General features: G+C 45.2%; 1 protein-coding gene across 8 annotated transcripts in view; it reads left to right on the top strand.

The window, feature by feature from the left end:
- The first annotated feature begins 13912 nt into the window (after window positions 1-13912).
- Window positions 13913-22650, top strand: part of NUP50 (nucleoporin 50) — a 53112-nt gene continuing 44374 nt past the window's right edge. Inside the window, exons 1-2 of one of the 8 annotated variants that reach the window (XM_069763324.1) lie at window positions 13913-14075; window positions 18239-18318. In XM_069763324.1, coding sequence (XP_069619425.1) covers window positions 18250-18318 — 69 coding nt within the window. In that variant the 5' untranslated portion in view covers window positions 13913-14075; window positions 18239-18249. Of the gene's footprint in view, window positions 14116-16498; window positions 16596-17019; window positions 17188-18238; window positions 18319-22650 lie in introns of those variants that run through there. The other 7 variants (XM_069763325.1, XM_069763329.1, XM_069763327.1 and 4 more) reach the window with 7 other exon arrangements.

Raw genomic sequence — 22650 nt, 5'->3', positions numbered from 1 at the left:
AAGAGGTCCTGGAGATTGCAGGAGGACAGGACACTGGGAACAGGTGGCAGATGTCCTGGAGACTGCAGACAGGTAGAAGAGGTCCTGGAGATTGCAGGAGGACAGGACACTGGGAACAGGTGGCAGAGGTCCTGGAGACTGCAGACAGGTAGAAGAGGTCCTGGAGATTGCAGGAGGACAGGACACTGGGAACAGGTGGCAGAGGTCATGGAGACCGCAGACAGGTAGCAGAAATCCAGGAGACCTCAGGTGGACAAATGACTGGGAAGAGGCAGCAGAGGACCTGAAAGCTGCAGGCAGGCAGGACTCTGGAGCACTTAGAAGTCTTAATGCCAATACACAGGTGTGTGATCTGGTAGGCTCAGGCCCAGGCAGATGATTACATGGGATCACACCAGGCCATCTGCAAAGCCTAACGTGGAGCGCAACAGAGTTCAGCAGATCGAGTAGAAGGGAGCAGAGTCCGGATCCGGGACAGGTGTGCAATACAGTATGGGGCCCATAGAAGCATGCAAGGGATTTTTGGAGCTACCCCTTACATGCTGCTATGGGCCCCATACTGTATTGCTCCTGTTGCTTCCCTTCAGGAGTCACAAAGTTAAGAGGATTTTCGAGAACCTAGAAGACATCAGCTGACTGAAAGCGCTGCAGCGCACCATAGGTGACGTAGCTCTGTACATGGTGTAGAGGCCACAGGAGGTCCTGCAATTTCTCTGCCATACAAATGAATGGGAGAAAGCTTGTTCAAGGATCACACAGGCCGAAGTCCGCAGCAGTGACCCTAAACACCAGTGTGACATCTTGGATCTTGAACCCACATTTTGGTCACAGAAGTCACACTGGTGAACTAAAATGAAGCTTTAGTTCACTGAAGAAACTAATATAAAGCGGGCGGCCACATTCCAACTAGACTTGTCCGACCTTGATCAGTTCACTGCTGCACGCGTCTAGTCGGTATGTGACCGCATGTATGTAGATCGCATTCTTGCGGTTACGCGTGCTCCACTCCCAGGACTGGGGAATCCTGACAGGTTCACAAACTGCGCGCCATGAGGATTCACAAGTCTACGGTCACATAAAGTGGCTGCGAACTTGAGCCCCGAGCCTGGACAGCCCCTTTAATCATGAACGCCCTTATGCATCTCTGCTAAAAGTCCTGCAATTCTCAATTCCGCACGTATTGTGCTCCTGCGTGAATACCCGAGGACTTCATTCTCATTCATGGGCCGTTCCTGGATATTTCCCGATGTCTCTTCCTCTGTTATAGCAGATCCTATTATAGATTTGCCCGGGATATCAAGTGTCTATCATTCATTACGGGTTTAACAGTCTGAACATGTGATGACGGACAGCTCTGCGCTAATGCCGCCACTTATATCTGCTGCCTCGTGTTAATAGAAGGCCGAGATCATGTCCTCAGCGCTATCACAGATCAGTTGTAATCACCCAAGCCTCCATCGGACCTGACATAGAGCCCTGAAATGGAGCATGCATATATAGGGGCGTTGTCAGTGGTATAGACAGTATATCATTTTCCAATTTAGAAGAAAAAATAAAGACGCCTTATTTTTCCAGAAACAGCGCCACGCCCGTCTGCTGGTTGTGTCTGGTATTGCAGCTCCATAGAAGTGAGTGGGGCTGATCTGCAATAGCAGCCTTGTTTTTTTTTATTCTTTACAACCTCTTTGTAAAAAAAAGCTACGGTATTATAATCTATCTTTTTTGGGGGCAGCTCTTATTCACAGCCGGGGGTCCTCTACTGGAGAGGTGGGATAATTGTAATGGCAGAATTGGGATAATGGCGATACAACACGAAGGATACGGTGTGTGACCAGGTGTCTAGTTAATCATGATTGCTTTGGCATATACAGTGCCCCCTTTGACTATAGGCTGTGAGTGGTATTGCAGAGTAGTGCCACTAAAGTGAACAGTATGGGTCTTAAAAAAACACAAAGACTCTGCTCTCATTTTTAAAGGGAATTTGTCATCAAGTTTCGGATAGCAGCATAATGTAGGGGCAGAGACCCTGATTCCAGCAATGTGTCACTTGCTGGGCTGTGTGTTGTTATTTCAATAAAATTAGTGTTTTATCAGCAGGAAATTATCAGTACTCCCATGCCTTCTAGTCCTCCTGCTCTCCATAACTCCGCCCCTCCACTGATTGGAAGCTTTCTGCCTATGCACAGTGCACACAGAAAGCTGCCAATCAGTGCTGGAGGCGGGGTTATACAGGCCTCAGCATTCGAGCTCTGCTAGATCTGCGACAAATAAAACAGCGATCTTCTCAAAACTACAGCAAGTAGCCCAGTAAGTGTTACATCACTGGAATCAGGGTCTCTGCACCTACATTATGCTGCTCTCATATTTCATAGCAAATATCTGATGACAGACTAACTTTTAAGGGGTATTACAGTCCAGGAATCATGGCTATAACTATAGAGGGTGCCGGAGTTACAGTCACATCCAGGCCATGGAGCCCAAAAGGTCCCTAGAGATCAGTACTATTAAGGACCCGGGGGCCCTTTGGAGATTTTGCATTGGGGCCCATGAGCTTCAAGTTATTACATTGCTTAGGGTCATTCCTATTTATGCCAGAAAAGAGCTTTCTCGTACCTCGTTGCTTAGTGGGGGAGGGGAAGTGACTACTGCTCTGAGCACATTTCTACTTTAGAAAATCATGTCAGGAAAGACAAGTTTCTATTACAAACATAGCTCACTACAGGTTTTTTGTTAAAGAAAATCAGAATAACTCACATTAGACAATATGTAGCTTTGCTGTGTAGACTGGGACACTATCAGCAAAGTCATCTCATTATCATTGTCGATATCAGCTGTAAAGTACTGACGGAGACCTAAGCAAGCAGGAGAATATTTCTGCGGTTGAAAATTATAATGGGAAAGTCAGTCTTCCTAGTGAGTGACAAAGACCCACCTCAACTTCCTCTGGATAGACAGAGACCTGCCCCACTTCCTGTAGAGAGACAGAGACACTCCATTACTTCCTGTAGAGAGACAGAGAAACTCCATTACTTCCTGTAGAGAGACAGAGACACTCCACCACTTCCTCAAGAGAGACAGAGGCACTCCATTACTTCCTGTAGCAGAAACAGAAAAACTCCATTACTTCCTGTAGAGAGACAGAGACTCTCCATTACTTCCTGTAGAGAGACAGAGACACTCCATTACTTCCTGTAGAGAGACAGATACACTCCACCACTTCCTGTAGAGAGACAGAGAAACTCCATTACTTCCTGTAGAGACAGAGAAACTCCATTACTTCCTGTAGAGAGAAAGAGACACTCCACCACTTCCTGTAGAGAGACAGAGAAACTCCATTACTTCCTGTAGAGAGACAGAGAAACTCCATTACTTCCTGTAGAGACAGAGAAACTCAATTACTTCCTGTAGAGAGAAAGAGACACTCCACCACTTCCTGTAGAGAGACAGAGAAACTCCATTACTTCCTGTAGAGAGACAGAGAAACTCAATTACTTCCTGTAGAGAGAAAGAGACACTCCACCACTTCCTGTAGAGAGACAGAGAAACTCCATTACTTCCTGTAGAGAGACAGAGAAACTCCATTACTTCCTGTAGCAGAAACAGAAAAACTCCATTACTTCCTGTAGAGAGACAGAGACTCTCCATTACTTCCTGTAGAGAGACAGAGACACTCCATTACTTCCTGTAGAGAGACAGATACACTCCACCACTTCCTGTAGAGAGACAGAGAAACTCCATTACTTCCTGTAGAGACAGAGAAACTCCATTACTTCCTGTAGAGAGAAAGAGACACTCCACCACTTCCTGTAGAGAGACAGAGAAACTCCATTACTTCCTGTAGAGAGACAGAGAAACTCAATTACTTCCTGTAGAGAGAAAGAGACACTCCACCACTTCCTGTAGAGAGACAGAGAAACTCCATTACTTCCTGTAGAGAGACAGAGAAACTCCATTACTTCCTGTAGAGAGAAAGAGACACTCCATTACTTCCTGTAGAGACAGAGAAACTCCATTACTTCCTGTAGAGAGACAGAGACACTCCACCACTTCCTCAAGAGAGACAGAGGCACTCCATTACTTCCTGTAGCAGAAACAGAAAAACTCCATTACTTCCTGTAGCAGAGACAGAAAAACTCCATTACTTCCTGTAGAGAGACAGAGACTCTCCATTACTTCCTGTAGAGAGACAGAGACACTCCATTACTTCCTGTAGAGAGACAGATACACTCCACCACTTCCTGTAGAGAGACAGAGAAACTCCATTACTTCCTGTAGAGACAGAGAAACTCCATTACTTCCTGTAGAGAGAAAGAGACACTCCACCACTTCCTGTAGAGAGACAGAGAAACTCCATTACTTCCTGTAGAGAGACAGAGAAACTCCATTACTTCCTGTAGAGAGAAAGAGACACTCCACCACTTCCTGTAGAGAGACAGAGACACTCCACCACTTCCTGTAGAGAGACAGAGAAACTCCATTACTTCCTGTAGAGAGAAAGAGACACTCCACCACTTCCTGTAGAGAGACAGAGAAACTCCATTACTTCCTGTAGAGAGACAGAGAAACTCAATTACTTCCTGTAGAGAGAAAGAGACACTCCACCACTTCCTGTAGAGAGACAGAGAAACTCCATTACTTCCTGTAGAGAGAAAGAGACACTCCACCACTTCCTGTAGAGAGACAGAGAAACTCCATTACTTCCTGTAGAGAGACAGAGAAACTCCATTACTTCCTGTAGAGAGACAGAGAAACTCCACCACTTCCTGTAGAGAGACAGAGAAACTCCATTATTTCCTGTAGAGAGACAGAGAAACTCCATTACTTCCTGTAGAGAGACAGAGAAACTCCATTACTTCCTGTAGAGAGACAGAGACACTCCATTACTTCCTGTAGAGAGACAGAGACACTCCATTACTTCCTGTAGAGAGACAAAGACACTCCACCACTTCCTGTAGCAGAGACAGAGACACTCCATTACTTCTTGTAGAGAGACAGAGACACTCCATTACTTCCTGTAGCAGAGACAGAGACACTCCATTACTTCCTGTAGAGAGACAGAGACACTCCATTACTTCCTGTAGAGAGACAGAGACACTCCACCACTTCCTGTAGAGAGACAGAGAAACTCCATTACTTCCTGTAGAGAGACAGAGAAACTCCATTACTTCCTGTAGAGAGACAGAGACACTCCATTACTTCCTGTAGAGAGACAGAGACACTCCATTACTTCCTGTAGAGAGAAAGAGACACTCCACCACTTCCTGTAGCAGAGACAGAGACACTCCATTACTTCCTGTAGAGAGACAAAGACACTCCACCACTTCCTGTAGCAGAGACAGAGACACTCCATTACTTCTTGTAGAGAGACAGAGACACTCCATTACTTCCTGTAGCAGAGACAGAGACACTCCATTACTTCCTGTAGAGAGACAGAGACACTCCATTACTTCCTGTAGAGAGACAGAGACACTCCACCACTTCCTGTAGAGAGACAGAGAAACTCCATTACATCCTGTAGAGAGACAGAGAAACTCCATTACTTCCTGTAGAGAGACAGAGACACTCCATTACTTCCTGTAGAGAGACAGTGAAACTCCATTACTTCCTGTAGAGAGAAAGAGACACTCCACCACTTCCTGTAGCAGAGACAGAGACACTCCATTACTTCCTGTAGAGAGACAGAGAAACTCCATTACTTCCTGTAGAGAGACAGAGACACTCCATTACTTCCTGTAGAGATCCAGAGACACTCCACCACTTCCTGTAGCAGAGACAGAGACACTCCATTACTTCCTGTAGAGAGACAGAGACACTCCATTACTTCCTGTAGGAGAGACAGAGACACTCCATTACTTCCTGTAGAGAGAAAGAGACACTCCACCACTTCCTGTAGAGAGACAGAGAAACTCCATTACTTCCTGTAGAGAGACAGAGAAACTCCATTACTTCCTGTAGCAGAAACAGAAAAACTCCATTACTTCCTGTAGAGAGACAGAGACTCTCCATTACTTCCTGTAGAGAGACAGAGACACTCCATTACTTCCTGTAGAGAGAAATATACACTCCACCACTTCCTGTAGAGAGACAGAGAAACTCCATTACTTCCTGTAGAGACAGAGAAACTCCATTACTTCCTGTAGAGAGAAAGAGACACTCCACCACTTCCTGTAGAGAGACAGAGAAACTCCATTACTTCCTGTAGAGAGACAGAGAAACTCAATTACTTCCTGTAGAGAGAAAGAGACACTCCACCACTTCCTGTAGAGAGACAGAGAAACTCCATTACTTCCTGTAGAGAGACAGAGAAACTCCATTACTTCCTGTAGAGAGAAAGAGACACTCCATTACTTCCTGTAGAGACAGAGAAACTCCATTACTTCCTGTAGAGAGACAGAGACACTCCACCACTTCCTCAAGAGAGACAGAGGCACTCCATTACTTCCTGTAGCAGAAACAGAAAAACTCCATTACTTCCTGTAGCAGAGACAGAAAAACTCCATTACTTCCTGTAGAGAGACAGAGACTCTCCATTACTTCCTGTAGAGAGACAGAGACACTCCATTACTTCCTGTAGAGAGACAGATACACTCCACCACTTCCTGTAGAGAGACAGAGAAACTCCATTACTTCCTGTAGAGACAGAGAAACTCCATTACTTCCTGTAGAGAGAAAGAGACACTCCACCACTTCCTGTAGAGAGACAGAGAAACTCCATTACTTCCTGTAGAGAGACAGAGAAACTCCATTACTTCCTGTAGAGAGAAAGAGACACTCCACCACTTCCTGTAGAGAGACAGAGACACTCCACCACTTCCTGTAGAGAGACAGAGAAACTCCATTACTTCCTGTAGAGAGAAAGAGACACTCCACCACTTCCTGTAGAGAGACAGAGAAACTCCATTACTTCCTGTAGAGAGACAGAGAAACTCAATTACTTCCTGTAGAGAGAAAGAGACACTCCACCACTTCCTGTAGAGAGACAGAGAAACTCCATTACTTCCTGTAGAGAGAAAGAGACACTCCACCACTTCCTGTAGAGAGACAGAGAAACTCCATTACTTCCTGTAGAGAGACAGAGAAACTCCATTACTTCCTGTAGAGAGACAGAGAAACTCCACCACTTCCTGTAGAGAGACAGAGAAACTCCATTACTTCCTGTAGAGAGACAGAGAAACTCCATTACTTCCTGTAGAGAGACAGAGAAACTCCATTACTTCCTGTAGAGAGACAGAGACACTCCATTACTTCCTGTAGAGAGACAGAGACACTCCATTACTTCCTGTAGAGAGACAAAGACACTCCACCACTTCCTGTAGCAGAGACAGAGACACTCCATTACTTCTTGTAGAGAGACAGAGACACTCCATTACTTCCTGTAGCAGAGACAGAGACACTCCATTACTTCCTGTAGAGAGACAGAGACACTCCATTACTTCCTGTAGAGAGACAGAGACACTCCACCACTTCCTGTAGAGAGACAGAGAAACTCCATTACTTCCTGTAGAGAGACAGAGAAACTCCATTACTTCCTGTAGAGAGACAGAGACACTCCATTACTTCCTGTAGAGAGACAGAGACACTCCATTACTTCCTGTAGAGAGAAAGAGACACTCCACCACTTCCTGTAGCAGAGACAGAGACACTCCATTACTTCCTGTAGAGAGACAAAGACACTCCACCACTTCCTGTAGCAGAGACAGAGACACTCCATTACTTCTTGTAGAGAGACAGAGACACTCCATTACTTCCTGTAGCAGAGACAGAGACACTCCATTACTTCCTGTAGAGAGACAGAGACACTCCATTACTTCCTGTAGAGAGCCAGAGACACTCCACCACTTCCTGTAGAGAGACAGAGAAACTCCATTACATCCTGTAGAGAGACAGAGAAACTCCATTACTTCCTGTAGAGAGACAGAGACACTCCATTACTTCCTGTAGAGAGACAGTGAAACTCCATTACTTCCTGTAGAGAGAAAGAGACACTCCACCACTTCCTGTAGCAGAGACAGAGACACTCCATTACTTCCTGTAGAGAGACAGAGAAACTCCATTACTTCCTGTAGAGAGACAGAGACACTCCATTACTTCCTGTAGAGATCCAGAGACACTCCACCACTTCCTGTAGCAGAGACAGAGAAACTCCATTACTTCCTGTAGAGAGACAGAGACACTCCATTACTTCCTGTAGGAGAGACAGAGACACTCCATTACTTCCTGTAGAGAGACAGAGACACTCCGTTACTTCCTGTAGAGAGACAGAGACACTCCACCACTTCCTGTAGAGAGACAGAGAAACTCCATTACTTCCTGTAGCAGAGACCCTCCCCAACATCCTGTATAGAGACAAAGATCTGCCCCCACTTACTGTAGAGTGACAGACACTCCGTTACTTCCTGTAGAGAGACAGAAACCCTCCCCAACATCCTGTAGAGAGATAAAGATCTGCCCCCACTTCCTATAGAGAGATAGAGACTCTCCACCACTTCCTGTAGAGAGACAAAGATCTGTTTCCACTTCCTGGAGAGAGACAGAGACACTCCACCATTTCCTGGAGACAGAGACATTCCACCACTTCCTGGAGAGAGACAGAGACACTCCACCATTTCCTGGGGACAGAGACATTCCACCACTTCCTGGAGAGAGACACTCTCCCCCACTTCCTGTAAAGAGACAAAGATCTGCTCCCACTTCCTGGAGAGAGACAGAGACACTCCATCACCTCCTGTAGAGAGACAGAGAAATTCAATCACTTCCTGGAGAGAGAAAGAGACTCTCCCCCACTTCTTGTAGAGAGACAAAGATCTGCTTCCACTTCCTGGAGAGACACAGAGACACTCCCCTACTTCCTGTAGAGAGACAAAAATCTGCTCCCACTTCCTGTAGAGAGACAGACACTCCAAAACTTCCTGTAGAGAGACAGAGAAACTATGACTTCCTGTAGAGAGACAAAGATTTGCCCCTACTTTCTGGAGAGAGACAGAGGGACTCTACCACTTCCTGTTGAGAGACAGAGACACTCTACTACTTCCTCTAGAGAGACAGAAAGCCTACAGGAAATGGAGGAGGGTCTTTTTCTCTATACAGTGAGAGGGGACTTGTCGTCTCTCTACAGGAAGCGGGAGAGGACCTTTGTTTGTCTACAGGAAGCTGGAGAGGACCTTTGTCTGTCTACAGGAAGCTGCAGAGGACCTTTGTCTGTCTACAGGAGGTGGGAGATGGTCTTTGTCTCTCTACAGGAAGTGGAGGAAGGTCTTTGTCTCTCTACAGGAAGTGGAGGAAGGTCTTTGTCTCTCTAAAGGAAGTGGAGGAAGGTGGAGGGTGTTTGTCGCTCTACATTAAGTGGAGAAGGGTCTTTGTCGCTCTACAGGAAGTGGAGGAAAGTCTTTGTCTCTCTACAGGAAGTGGAGGAAGGTCTTTGTCTCTCTAAAGGAAGTGGAGGAGGGTGGAGGGTCTTTGTCGCTCTACATTAAGTGGAGAAGGGTCTTTGTCGCTCTACATTAAGTGGAGAAGGGTCTTTGTCGCTCTACAGGAAGTGGAGGAAGGTCTTTGTCTCTCTACAGGAAGTGGAGGAAGGTCTTTGTCTCTCTAAAGGAAGTGGAGGAGGGTGGAGGGTCTTTGTCGCTCTACATTAAGTGGAGAAGGGTCTTTGTCGCTCTACATTAAGTGGAGAAGGGTCTTTGTCGCTCTACAGGAAGTGGAGGAAGGTCTTTGTCTCTCTACAGGAAGTGGAGGAAGGTCTTTGTCTCTCTAAAGGAAGTGGAGGAGGGTGGAGGGTCTTTGTCGCTCTACATTAAGTGGAGAAGGGTCTTTGTCGCTCTACATTAAGTGGAGAAGGGTCTTTGTCGCTCTACAGGAAGTGGAGGAAGGTCTTTGTCTCTCTACAGGAAGTGGAGGAAGGTCTTTGTCTCTCTAAAGGAAGTGGAGGAGGGTGGAGGGTCTTTGTCGCTCTACATTAAGTGGAGAAGGGTCTTTGTCGCTCTACATTAAGTGGAGAAGGGTCTTTGTCTCTCTACAGGAAGTGGAGGAGGGTCTTTGTCTCTCTACAGGAAGTGGAGGAGGGTGTTTGTCTTTCCACTCTTGCTTTTTGTCTATAATTCTGTTCAGGGCAGGCAAGTAATTTGTCAATAATAGGTGTGATGTATACTGAAAAGTGAGGGGAAGGAAAGTTCCAACACCTATAGTGCTGGCAGAATAGATTATGATTGATGGAGGAGGGCAGCAGGTCTGTCTTTTCTACAGCTTTTATGTGAAAGGACAGGGATGGTTTATGCTTCCTTTATTTATGCTAAATCCTTATGTCCAGTCCTTGTAGACTCAGCCGTCTCTGCTTTTTGTGATGTTTGTGATGCAAAAAATTAGCTGTCTGACAGCTCCCTATGTTGGCCTTATTGGCAATAATGGTGGTGCTTTTATCACGGGGCCAAACACAGGAAATAAGGGCCCCACTGCTAAACACAGAATGACAGCTCTGCAAAATGTACAGATTCTTTAACTCAACCGGGCCCCACTTATACCTGGGTGCCCACTGGAAGAGAAAGGTAAGAGATCAGTGGGGTACCTGGGCATGGGTAGCTGTGGGGTATGTATGTACAGCACAATAATGGCGCAGGTGTAGGAGCTGAGCCCGCACCATCCACAGCTGTAATATTCCAGATAACTCTGATCCCAGGCGGTTAACCCCTAAACGCTGTGATTAACAGCCACCGGCATCTAAGCGGTTAGACAGAGAGAAGCGGCTCCATTTATTACCTCATCGACTCGCCATTAAAAAGATAGGTGTAAGCTGTCCCGAAAGGCACTAGCAGCCATAGCAACACCAAAAAATGTGCCAGGACAAAAATAATAACATGAATTAATTAAAAATTAACTTTGTTGAAAATTGTTTGTATTTTGGGACTTTAACTGCATGTGTTTATATTCTGTATTCAATAAAGTTTATTCATTTTTAATTAATTCATGTTAATACTTTTGTCCTGGCACATTTGTTCTTTTTGCTATTGCAATAGAAAGTACTGCATCTCCTGTAAAAAATAAGAAGCTCCAGGGACATAATGATAGAACATAGAAGGGGCCCAGGATGGGGACATTATACCTGGAAGGGACACAGGATGAGGACATTATACCTGGAAGGGGAACAGGATGGAGACATTATACCTGAAAGCAGCACAGGATGGGGACATCATACCTGGAAGGGTCAAAGGATAGGGAACATTATGCCAGGAAGGGACCGAGGATAGGGAACATTATACCTTTGAAGAGGAACAGGATGGGGACATTATACCTGGAAGTGTCAAAGGATAGGGAACATTAAACCTTGAAGGGGCCCGAGGATGGGGAACATTATACCTTTGAAGGGGCACAGGATGGGGACATTATACCTGGAAGGGGCACAGAATGGGGACATTATACCTGGAAGGGGCCCAGGATGAGGACATTATACCTGGAAGGGGCACAGGATGGGGACATTATACCTGGAAGGGGCACAGGATGGGGACATCATACCTGGAAGGGTCAAAGGATAGGGAACATTATACCAGGAAGGGGCCAAGGATGGGGAACATTATACCTTTGAAGAGGAACAGGATGGGGGCATTATACCTGGAAGGGTCAAAGGATAGGGAACATTAAACCTTGAAGGGGCCCGAGGATGGGGAACATTATACCTTTGAAGGGGCACAGGATGGGGACATTATACCTGGAAGGAGCACAGGATGGGGACATTATACCTGGAAGGGGCACAGGATGGGGACATCATACCTGGAAGGGTCAAAGGATAGGGAACATTATACCAGGAAGGGGCCGAGGATGGGGAACATTATACCTTTGAAGAGGAACAGGATGGGGACATTATACCTGGAAGGTCAAAGGATAGGGAACATTAAACCTTGAAGGGGCCCGAGGATGGGGAACATTATACCTTTGAAGGGGCACAGGATGGGGACATTATATCTGGAAGGGGCACAGGATGGGGACATTATACCTGGAAGGGACACAGGATGGGGACATTATACCTGGAAGGGTCAAAGGATAGGGAACATTATACCTGAAAGGGACCAGGGTGAGGGACATTATACCTGGAAGGATCCAAGATAGAGGACATTATACCAGGAAGTGGCACAGAATGGGGGACATTATACCTGGAAGGGGCACAGGATGGGGACATTACACCTGGAAGGGGCACTGGATGGGGACATTATACCTGGAAGGGACACAGGATGGGGACATTATACCTGGAAGGGTCAAAGGATAGGGAACATTATACCTGGAAGAGACCAGGGTGAGGGACATTATACCTGGAAGGATCCAAGATAGAGGACATTAAACCAGGAAGTGGCACAGAATGGGGGACATTATTACTGGAAGGGGCACAGGATGAAGAACATTATACCTGGAAAGGGCACAGGATGAGGAACATTATACCTTTGAAGGGGCACAGGATGGGGACATTATACCTGGAAGGGGCACAGGATGGGGACATTATACCTGGAAGGGACACAGGATGGGGACATTTTACCTGGAAGGGTCAAAGGATAGGGAACATTATACCTGGAAGGGACCAGGGTAATGGACATTATTACTGTAAGGGTCCAAGATAGAGGACATTATACCAAGAAGTGGCCCAGGATGGGGGACATTATTACTGGAAGGGGCCAGGATGGAGGACATTATGCCAAGAAAAGGCCCAGGATGGGGATATTACTGGAAGAGGCCCAAGATGGGGGGACATTATACCAGGAAAGGGACAACGATGGGGGGACAGGAACGGACTCAGGATGGGGACATGACTCAGGAAGGGGCTACGATTGTGTGGGGGGGACATGAATGTCTTCATCGGATCTCACTACAAATGCCCATACATCTGACGACTATGCAGGTGGGGGCTCAGGTCTAAATTTTGCACTGGGACCCATCGAACTCTAGTCAGTCCACTGCATGGCTCCATCTAAGAAAAATGATGGATCTCAGGATACAGAGGCTTAAGAACAAATTATTCCATTTATGCATTTTTCTTCATGAAGAAAACCAAAAAATATATATATTTATTTTTAAATATTTTTATTGTGCAAAAAGTAATAAAACAACCTATTCTTTCGGCGTTACCGTAAACGTGCCGACCCACAGGGTTGGTGAGAAAAAAATAGTCAAAAAACTGAAACAATGGAATTTGAGTTATTTGCTCACTACCCTTGCTGTTGGTATCGCTGTAATGGCAGTGACTGGGAGAATCGCCTTCTCGGGTCACTTTTATCGCACAATAAACACTGTAAAAAAAATAAATAAAAAAAAATAAAAAATATATATTTTTTTTACCAATTTGATTTTTTTTCCCCCATCTGGTAAAATGAACGGTGTCATTCAGAAACTACAACTGTTCCTGCAAAAAAATAAATAAATAAATAAATAAAAAATAAAAAAAAGGGTAAAAAACACGAAAAATTAAAATCTGCCTGAAAGTGAAGGGGTTAATTGTATAATAACTCAGGGGGGTTTTAGTGACTTGATAAATGACAAACATTCTGTCTGCTTATAGTCACCACTAGGGGGAGCTCAGCACATGTGTGATCTGTACATAGGAATGGGAAGTGAGCTCCACCTAGTGGAGGGTGCAGGTCAACGCTGGCTCCTCCAACCATACAAGTGAAATAATCCAGCAGCTACAAAATCTCTTCAGAAACCCACAGCTGGGACTTTTAGTTCCACAGAAAGCAGAATGACTTCAGCGTTTCACTGTTTTGGAACGAAGAAGAAACCGCGCATGCGCCTCGCTTCGCTCAATGGGCAATGACTTCTCTCACTCCGGCAACGCATGCGTAGTCGAAACTTATCTTTTTTCATGAATGGAGCCGCCGTGGCTCCGCCCATGTTCCCCTCACTCCAACACCTCCTTCCGGCCGTTGCTGCCGGAGTCTGCGCACTGGCGCTGGGACCTGTCGGCGCTCTTACAAAATGGCGGCCTGAAGACGTTTCCCGCCTTCTTCGTGTTGCCGGGCGGAATGTACGTGTGAGCCGGTGACGGCGGGTGTCGTGTGCGCGTCTGTGGAGCGAGCGGGCCTCACTCGTGTCCTGTGGAGGTAAATGTGGAGGCTGAGGGGACGGAGGAGTCCTGGGCCGGTATGTGACCGTGTGCCGGGCGTTATACCGCGTGTTGCCGTGCATTAACCCTTTCCTGTGGAGCCCTTTTCACTCTTCTGCCTCCATTAATGTTCTCGCCTTCTTCCAAGGGCTGTTACTTTTTTTTTTTTTTTTGTATTTTTTTATTTTCCAACTAGGAAGCCGTACGGCGTCTCTACTTCTCCGCACCGAACCGTAGTTTTTATCGACGTCACTTTTGGGTCCGTGCGACATTTTCATCGCGTTTTATTGCATATTCTTGTCGGCCGGGCGGAGGTTCAGTCACCAAAAAATAGCAGTTTATTTTTATTTATATTTATTTATTCAGCGGGTAAAAATTTTTTCTATTTTGACAGATCACGGCGATAAAAATTGTCTATTTTTTTTAATCACCTTTTTTTACCCAGATTTTTTTTTTTAACGTATATATTTTTCATATAATTTTATGATTAAAATCTATAATTATATAATATATTAATATATATTAGTAAAATATATATAATTTTTTAATATAATGCATACTATATATATCATATTTATTTTTTATTTATTTTTATGATTAAAATTTATAATTATATAATTTTATATATTAGTAAAATATATATAATTTTTTTAATGCATATATATATATGCATTATATTAAAAAATTATATATATTTTACTAATATATATATGAATATAATTATAGATTTTAATAATATATATATATATATATATATATATTATATTTATTTTTTTGCATGGTAGAGAAATCCGTCCTCCCAGAGTCCTCAGCTGCCACGGCTGCCCATGAGTACCCTCTGATTGTATCGTGTCGGTCTCGGACTCCCTTTAGATGCCACCGTTGGACACTAAGGCATTTAACAGGGTGTTACATTTGGAGGTTAATGTCATCTCTCTGACCCCCCCATCCCAATAATTAGGACACTTGATGGTTGACCATTTGTGTCCACTGCCCTTAGCACCCCCATAGGAATGAATGGCACGTGACCGACCACTGGCTGTATTCACAAGAGCCCTGGTTCACAGCTCCACCAGTGATTGAGTAGTTCTCTCCTACACTTTTTTTTTTTGGGGGGGGGGATAATTTCCAAAGTTGACAGAGCCCCTTTCAAGAGAACCTGTCAGAGCAGGATTAAGCCCTATGAAATAAATGTAAGGCCATAATGGCGCCGGATGCAGCGCATGCGCAGATTGAGATTTCAGCGCCATGTTATTGAAGTCCTGCGCTCAGGACACCGACTCGATGGGAGAATGGTCTTTTAACAAAAAAAAGTCAGGTCACTGAATAATCAGTGACCTGTACAAAAATCAGAGGTGGGGCTGAAGAACCAGAGGAAGACCCTGCCCCCACGTCCCGCACACAAGGTGAGTATTCATCAGCCATTGAGCAGAACCGTTCACATCCGATTAATTGGCATCACGGCGTCATTATAGGTCCTTAGTTCATGGGGATAAATCCTGCTGACACTTTTTTTTTTTTTTTTTTTTTTTAAGTGGTTAAACAGCAGCAATCGGCGCTCAGCTCTGATCGCTGCTCCCGAGCCAGCTTTATACACACGTCCGACTTAGGACGCACCCGTAGGTCCTTTTTGTTTTAACCAGGGACGATCACCGGACCGACCACAGGTTCCTAATCCTATCCAGGATTTCCTGCAAAAAGTAATTCAACCTGTCGAGTTGGGGTAAAAGCATGTGCTGGTGCAATGATCGCCCTCATTGTGGCCCTGGCGCTTGTCCGTATCTGAACCGTGACGGTGACCCTGTCTGGCAGCCACTTATCTCCCCTCTTGGTATTCGGGGCAATACTCCAAGGTGGATCTAACAGAGTTGGGATACAATCTGTCCTACAACCCAAATCCCCTGATGTCCCTCAGGTCTACAGAATCATGCTTAAAGGGGAACTCTAACCACTACGATCACTTTATGGTCGGGTCTGGTGTCCTTCCACGTCCCCTTCATGGATGGAGATGTAGCTGTGCAAGGACACGTCTCAAAATAAGTGGGGGTCCCAGAACGTATTGTCAGGTTGCCCCCACATACACGTTACAGATGGGTGTTCTCCACAGGTTCGGACAGATTTTATGGTTATGGACAGCGTCCTACAGGGTCAGTAGATCTTCAGAAAGGGTGCGGAGGCTGATAAGGGGCTATACAGACGCCAGGCACATCGGGATCTGATGCAATGTGACTCCTGTTCTCTGTGGGGGAGAGATGTTGCAAGACTTGGCCTGATGTAATCGTTGTGAGGATGTTTGTCGTTGGCAGGGACTTGTGGGCGACCTTTAGTCTCCATGTGGTGCAGCTGGGTGCAGCCTTCACAGGTGTGCCAGCGGGGATTGTTTCTAAACTTTGTGTCAGAGATCCCTTTAATAATTATTATAAGGGATGGGTGAGGATACAGTAGGTGAGGATAGAGCTGGTCATGCAGCGGTTTGGTCGATCGGTGGTTACTGCAGGTTGTAGGCTTGTCGGAAGAGGTGGGTCTTCAGGTTCTTTTTGAAGGTTTCGATGGTAGGCGAGAGTCTGATGTGTTGTGGTAGAGAGTTCCAGAGTAGACTGGATGCACGAGAGAAATCTTGTATGCGATTGTGGGAAGAGGAGATAAGAGGGGAGTAGAGAAGGAGATCTTGTGAGGATCGGAGGTTGCGTGTAGGTAGGTACCGGGAGACGAGGTCACATGTATGGAGGATACAGGTTGTGGATGGCTTTGTATGTCATGGTTAGGGTTTTGTACTGGAGTCTCTGGGTAATGGGGAGCCAGTGAAGGGATTGACAGAGGGGAGAGGCCGGGGAATAACGGGGGGACAGGTGGATTAGTCGGGCAGCAGAGTTTAGAATAGATTGGAGGGGTGCGAGAGTGTTAGAGGGGAGGCCACAGAGCAGGAGGTTGCGGTAGTCAAGGCGAGAGATGATTAGGGCATGGACTACGGTTTTTGCAGATTCTTGGGTTAGGAATGTATGGATCCGTGAAATATTTTTGAGTTGAAGTTGGCACGAAGTGGAAAGGGCTTGGATATGTGGTTTGAAGGAGAGATCAGCGTCAAGGATAATAAGAACATTAGTCATAAGGTTTGTCGTCCCCTCCCAATACACGTTGGGAGGGTAATGTCTGCTTATCCCACCTATACCTAATGTGTGAGTGGTCGGGAGGGATGGTGATGGGGCATGTTAGAATTTGCACTGCCGATCATTGTTCTCCCAGAGATGAGCTGCTGGCTGACTTGTCATCTGGTGACTCGCATAGAGGAGACGAGCTCGGCGGGATGTTGTATGTGGCTTTAGGATGGCCAGATTTGTGCTATATGGAGCAGAACACCTCAGCGTCATACTCCGCGTAGTGGCCGTCCTCAAGTACTGCAGCTCAGCTCCTATTAAAGTGACTGGTATCTGAGCTGCAGTACCCGACAATGGCCACTGAACGGCGTTCTTCATATATCCTGCCAACACTGGAGGCGCTAACAGCTGATGGGTGGCAGCGCTGATGCCATAGTATAGGGGGTGAATATCGGACGGCCCTCTTATTAATACCCTGATGAACTCTGAATATCATGGATGCAATAATGCAGAGTTTTTATGATTGTAGCGCAATTTCCAGCCTGTACTATACCTGCAGTATAGAAGTCATTATCTACGGTGGGATTTCCCAATCCTCCGATAACCCCCACAGGTCAAGGCTTGTGGTTTACCATTAAGAAGATACATGCTAGCTAGAGAAACTAAATCCCTTGTGCATCGTTGTGTATGTGACCCTGTTGTGCTCTTTCTTACGAATCCGCTGCAAATCAGCACCATTGTTTCCTAAAAGCCGCTGGTGTTTATTTGCATTAAAAGCAATGCTGTAATGGCGTGGCTGCCTCTATGCAGGAATCGGGCACGTCTTCTGCTTGCACAGATTGGACACGTCCGCTCAGTACTGATCAGATCACACGTGGTCACATCGTCACCCCGGACTTTCCAAATTCTGCTTTCTGCTATAGTAAGGGAAATTGGAAACCGGAGAGAACATTGACAGATGTGGATACGGCCGGAGAGCAGCTCATGTTTTCTACAGGACGGTGAATCTCTGAATGTGTTTATTGCACGACCCACAATAATAAACTTTATCCTCTTGTCTTTTCAGTGCAGGCGAAAATGGCCAAGAGAGTAGCAGACAAGGAGCTGACGGACCGGAACTGGGACCAAGAGGAAGAGACTGAGGATGTGAGTGTTGTGTCCGCTCTGCGTCCTCTTCTCGGTCTATGAAACCAAATATTGTCACTTCAATTAATTTTTTTTTTTTTTTTTTACCCCGTTGTGTTGCTGCGACCTTGTGATCGGTCAGGACTTTTTGCCACACCAGTACAAGGAGCTTGTCGCACCACTAAGGAGGTTGTCTACTTTCTCCAAACATCTTCCCATAGTTTCAATCATTAGCTAAGCTCAGCGACTGGCTGCAGCGCTGTTGACATGACATCAACTTTGTAGCCAAACAAGAGACTGGCTCAGGTGTGAAGACTCAGCGCTTCACCTGGGGAAGTTGAGTGAGGCTATGTGCACGCGTCAGGATTTTTAGCGTTTTTTTTTTTTGCGGAATTTCGCTATAAAAACGCTATAATTCCGCATTAAAAACGCTAAAATTATGCATCCTATCATTTAGAATGCATTCCGGATTTTTTGTGCAGATGTAAGCGTTTTTTTCTGCAAAAAAAAACGCTTACCGCTAAAAATCCGGACATGCTCTATCTTTTTCCGGAATTTTTGCGGATTTCTAAGCCAAAATGACATTCCGGAAAAAAAAAATCCGCAAAAAAAAGCGCAATTTCCGCGAGAAATCCGCGCAAAAAAAACAAAATGCGGATTTCTGGCAGAAATCTCAGGATTTGGTCAGGAAAAAATCCTGACGTGTGCACATACCCTGAAGCTCAGTATTGGGAGGTTGTCCACTTTTTTTTGGGTGGAGTTTTTTTTTTTGTTAGTGTTTGTTTTGTTTGTTTTTGAGGGGGGTTATCTTAGTTTTTCTTTTTTTGTTGGTGTTTTTTTTTTTTTCCTGCTGGCAGAAGTTTGCACTCCCATAAAAGTCGTCCACTTTTATCAGAGTCTGAAGCCCTTGTTCTTTATTGCTCCAGAACCCTGACTGCAGACAGTACTAGAGATCTGACCCCAGCTATCAGCACGTCATCCCCTATCATATGGACAGGGAATAACCTTTTAATTGTAACTTTTACAGTATTAGTGTATTGTATAAGCGCTTAGCAGGTGCCTGTGTGTATAAAATATTGATTAGGTCAAATGTTCACTATTCATGTTCAAATTGACCCTAATAATCAAATATCTTTCCAAGCCACTAAAATGTCATATTTATTCCGTACCTGTAGACATCGAAACTTACAAAAAATGGATATGGCAGGAGTTTCTCACTTTGCCTCCCAGAAAAAGTAAGAATAAAGAAAGATAAGCAAGTCGTATCGACCCCAGAACGTTATAAAAAAAAACAAACACAATCTCCATCAACTGAAAAATAAACTTGGTGCTCTCAAAATGGCAACTATTATGTTATTACTTTCCCAACGTGTTGTGGAGGTTTTTTTTTTTTTTTTTTTTTTTTTGCACTTGAGGCTTTTTTGGTTTTTCCCACTTCAGTGCTTTTTATGGTTAATGAAAATCATAATGATCATTTATGGTATGTATCAGCAATAAATGTATTTAGCTTAAATCCCCTTTAACCCCTTAACAACCAGATGTATTTAAGTTTTTGAACTTCTGTTTTTTGCTCTCCTTCTTCCCAGAGCCCTAACTTTTTTTTTTTCCAGTTTTTGGTCAATATGGCCGTTTGAGGGTTTGTTTTTTTGCGCGATGAGTTGTACTTTTGAACAAAACCATTGGGTTTTAATGAGTGATGAGCGAATATACTTGGGTGTCCTCCGAGTATTTTTTTAGTGCTCGGAAATTTAGTTTTTATTGCTTCAGCTGAATGATTTATATCTGTTAGCCAGCATAAGTACATGTGGGGATTCCTTAGCAACCAGGCAACCCCCACATGTACTTATGCTGGCTAACAGATATAAATCAATCAGCTGAGGCAATAAAAACTAAATCTCCGAGCACTAAAAAAATACTCGGAGGACACCTGAGCATGCTCGAGAAATCTCGAGTAACGAGTACCGTATTTTCCGGCGTAGAGACAACTTTTTAACCCCCAAAAATTGTCCCAAAAGTCAGGGGTCGTCTTATACGCCGGGTGCACGGAGCGATCCTTGATGGTTCCCAGGGTCTGGAGGAGAGGAGACTCCTTCAGGCCCTGGGATCCATATTCATGTAAAAAATAAAGAATAAAAAAATATATGGATATACTCACCCCTCCAAAGGACCCTGGCTCTCAGCGCTGCAAGCGTCTGCCTCCGTTCCTAAGAATGCAGTGAGTGAAGGACCTTCAATGACGTCGCGGTCAGGTATATTCGCTCATCACTAGTTTTAAAGGGACTCTGTCACCCCCTCCAGCCCTTAGAAACTAAAAGAGCCACCTTGTGCAGCAGTAATGCTGCATTCTGACAAGGTGGCTCTTTTAGTAATTGGTGCAGTCAAAGCAGAAATAAAGCGTTTTATAATTTCGCAAAAATACCTGTCTTTAGTCGTGGAGGCAGGTCTTAACCCCCCCTGCTGCACACGCCACACTGCCGTCACTCAAGGCTTCTTCGGCGCCGCGCTGTTTTGTTCTGCCTGGGGCAGGCGCAGTGAGCGCTGCCCGTCTGACCTCAGATGCAGTCTCGCAGACTGCGCCTGTGTGGCCACCCAGATTGTGAATCCCAGCCCCGCAGTGTGTTATGCATAATTTACACTGCGGGGCTGGGATTCACAAGCTGGGTGGCTGCACAGGCGCAGTCAGCGAGACTGCATCTGAGGTCAGACGGGCAGCGCTCACTGCGCCTGCCCCAGGCAGAACAAAACAGTGCAGGTGCCGGATTTGATTTGAAAACAGCGCGGAGGGGGCGGCGCCCGGCGCCGAAGAAGCCTTGAGTGACGGCAGTGTGGCGTGTGCAGCAGGGGGGTTAAGACCTGCCTCCAGGACTAAAGACATGTATTTTTGCGAAATTATAAAACGCTTTATTTCTGCTTTGACTGCACCAATTACTAAAAAAGCCACCTTGTGAGAATGCAGCATTACTGCTGCACAAGGTGGCTTTTAGTTTCTAACGGCTGGAGGGGGCGACAGTCCCTTTAACATATTGTGTACTGGGAAACTGGAATAAAATTCTAAGTGCAAGGCCACAGTCTTGTTTTTTTTTTTTGTTTTGTTTTTTTGCCATGTTCACTAAATGCTAAAAATGACCTGCCATTATGATTCTCCATGTCATTAAAGGTACCGTCACACATAACGATATCGTTGCTTTTTGTTACGTAGCAACGATATCGTTAACAAAATCGTTATGCGTGACAGCGACCAATGATCAGGCTCCTGCTGGGAGATCGTTGGTCGCTGGGGAATGATCAGGACTTTATTTCGTCGCTGGATCACCCGCTGACATCGCTGAATCGGCGTGTGTGACACCGATCCAGCGATGTCTTCACTGGTAACCAGGGTAAACATCGGGTTACTAATCGCAGGGCCGCGCTTAGTAACCCGATGTTTACCCTGGTTACCATTGTAAAAGTAAAAAAAAAAAACACTACATACTTACATTCCTGTCACGTTCCTCAGCGTCAGCTTCCCTGCGTCCCCCAGTGTCAGCGCCGGCCGGCCGTAAAGCAGAGCACAGCGGTGACGTCACCGCTCTGCTTTCCGGCCAGCGCGCTTACACAGTGCAGAGAAGCTGACGCCGGGGGACGCGACAGGAATGTAAGTATGTAGTGTTTTTTTTTTTTTTTTAACTTTTACAATGGTAACCAGGGTAAATATCGGGTTACTAAGCGCGGCCCTGCGCTTAGTAACCCGATGTTTACCTTGGTTACCCGGGGACTTCGGGATCGTTGGTCGCTGGAGAGCTGTCTGTGTGACAGCTCTCCAGCGACCAAACGGCGACGCTGCAGCGATCGGCATCGTTGTCAAGATCGCTGCAGCGTCGCTTAATGTGACTGTACCTTAATATTTCAGACACCAAACATGTCTAGGTTCTTTTTTTAAGTGGTTAACAAAAATTAAAAAAATTTGTAAAAGGAAGAAAAAAAAAAGCCATTTTCCGAGACCTGTAACGTCTTCATTTTTCGTGATCTGGGACTGAGGGAGGGCTTATTTTTTGCGTGCCAAGCAGAGTTTTGATACCATTTTGGTGTAATTTGATTTTTTTTTTTTTTTTTTTGATCGCCTGTTGTTGCAATGTAGATGCGACCCAAAAAATGTAATTCTGGCGTTTTAAAAAAAAAAAAAAAAAAAAAAATTTTTTCTCTCATTATGCCGTTTAGCGATTGGGTTAATTCCTTTTTTTTATTTTTTAAAAGATAGATTGGATGATTCTGAACATGGCAATACCAAATATCTTTGTTTGAATTTTTTTTTATTTTGAAGGTTGGTGATTTGAACTTTTATATTTTTTTCATTAGCTCCGGCGCGGAGTCCGA

This window comes from Ranitomeya imitator, chromosome 4 (genome assembly GCF_032444005.1).
Source record: "Ranitomeya imitator isolate aRanImi1 chromosome 4, aRanImi1.pri, whole genome shotgun sequence".
Lineage (NCBI taxonomy): Eukaryota > Metazoa > Chordata > Amphibia > Anura > Dendrobatidae > Ranitomeya > Ranitomeya imitator.
The sequence above is the reverse complement of the archived record's forward strand: the minus strand, read 5'-3'. Positions and strand labels throughout refer to the sequence as shown.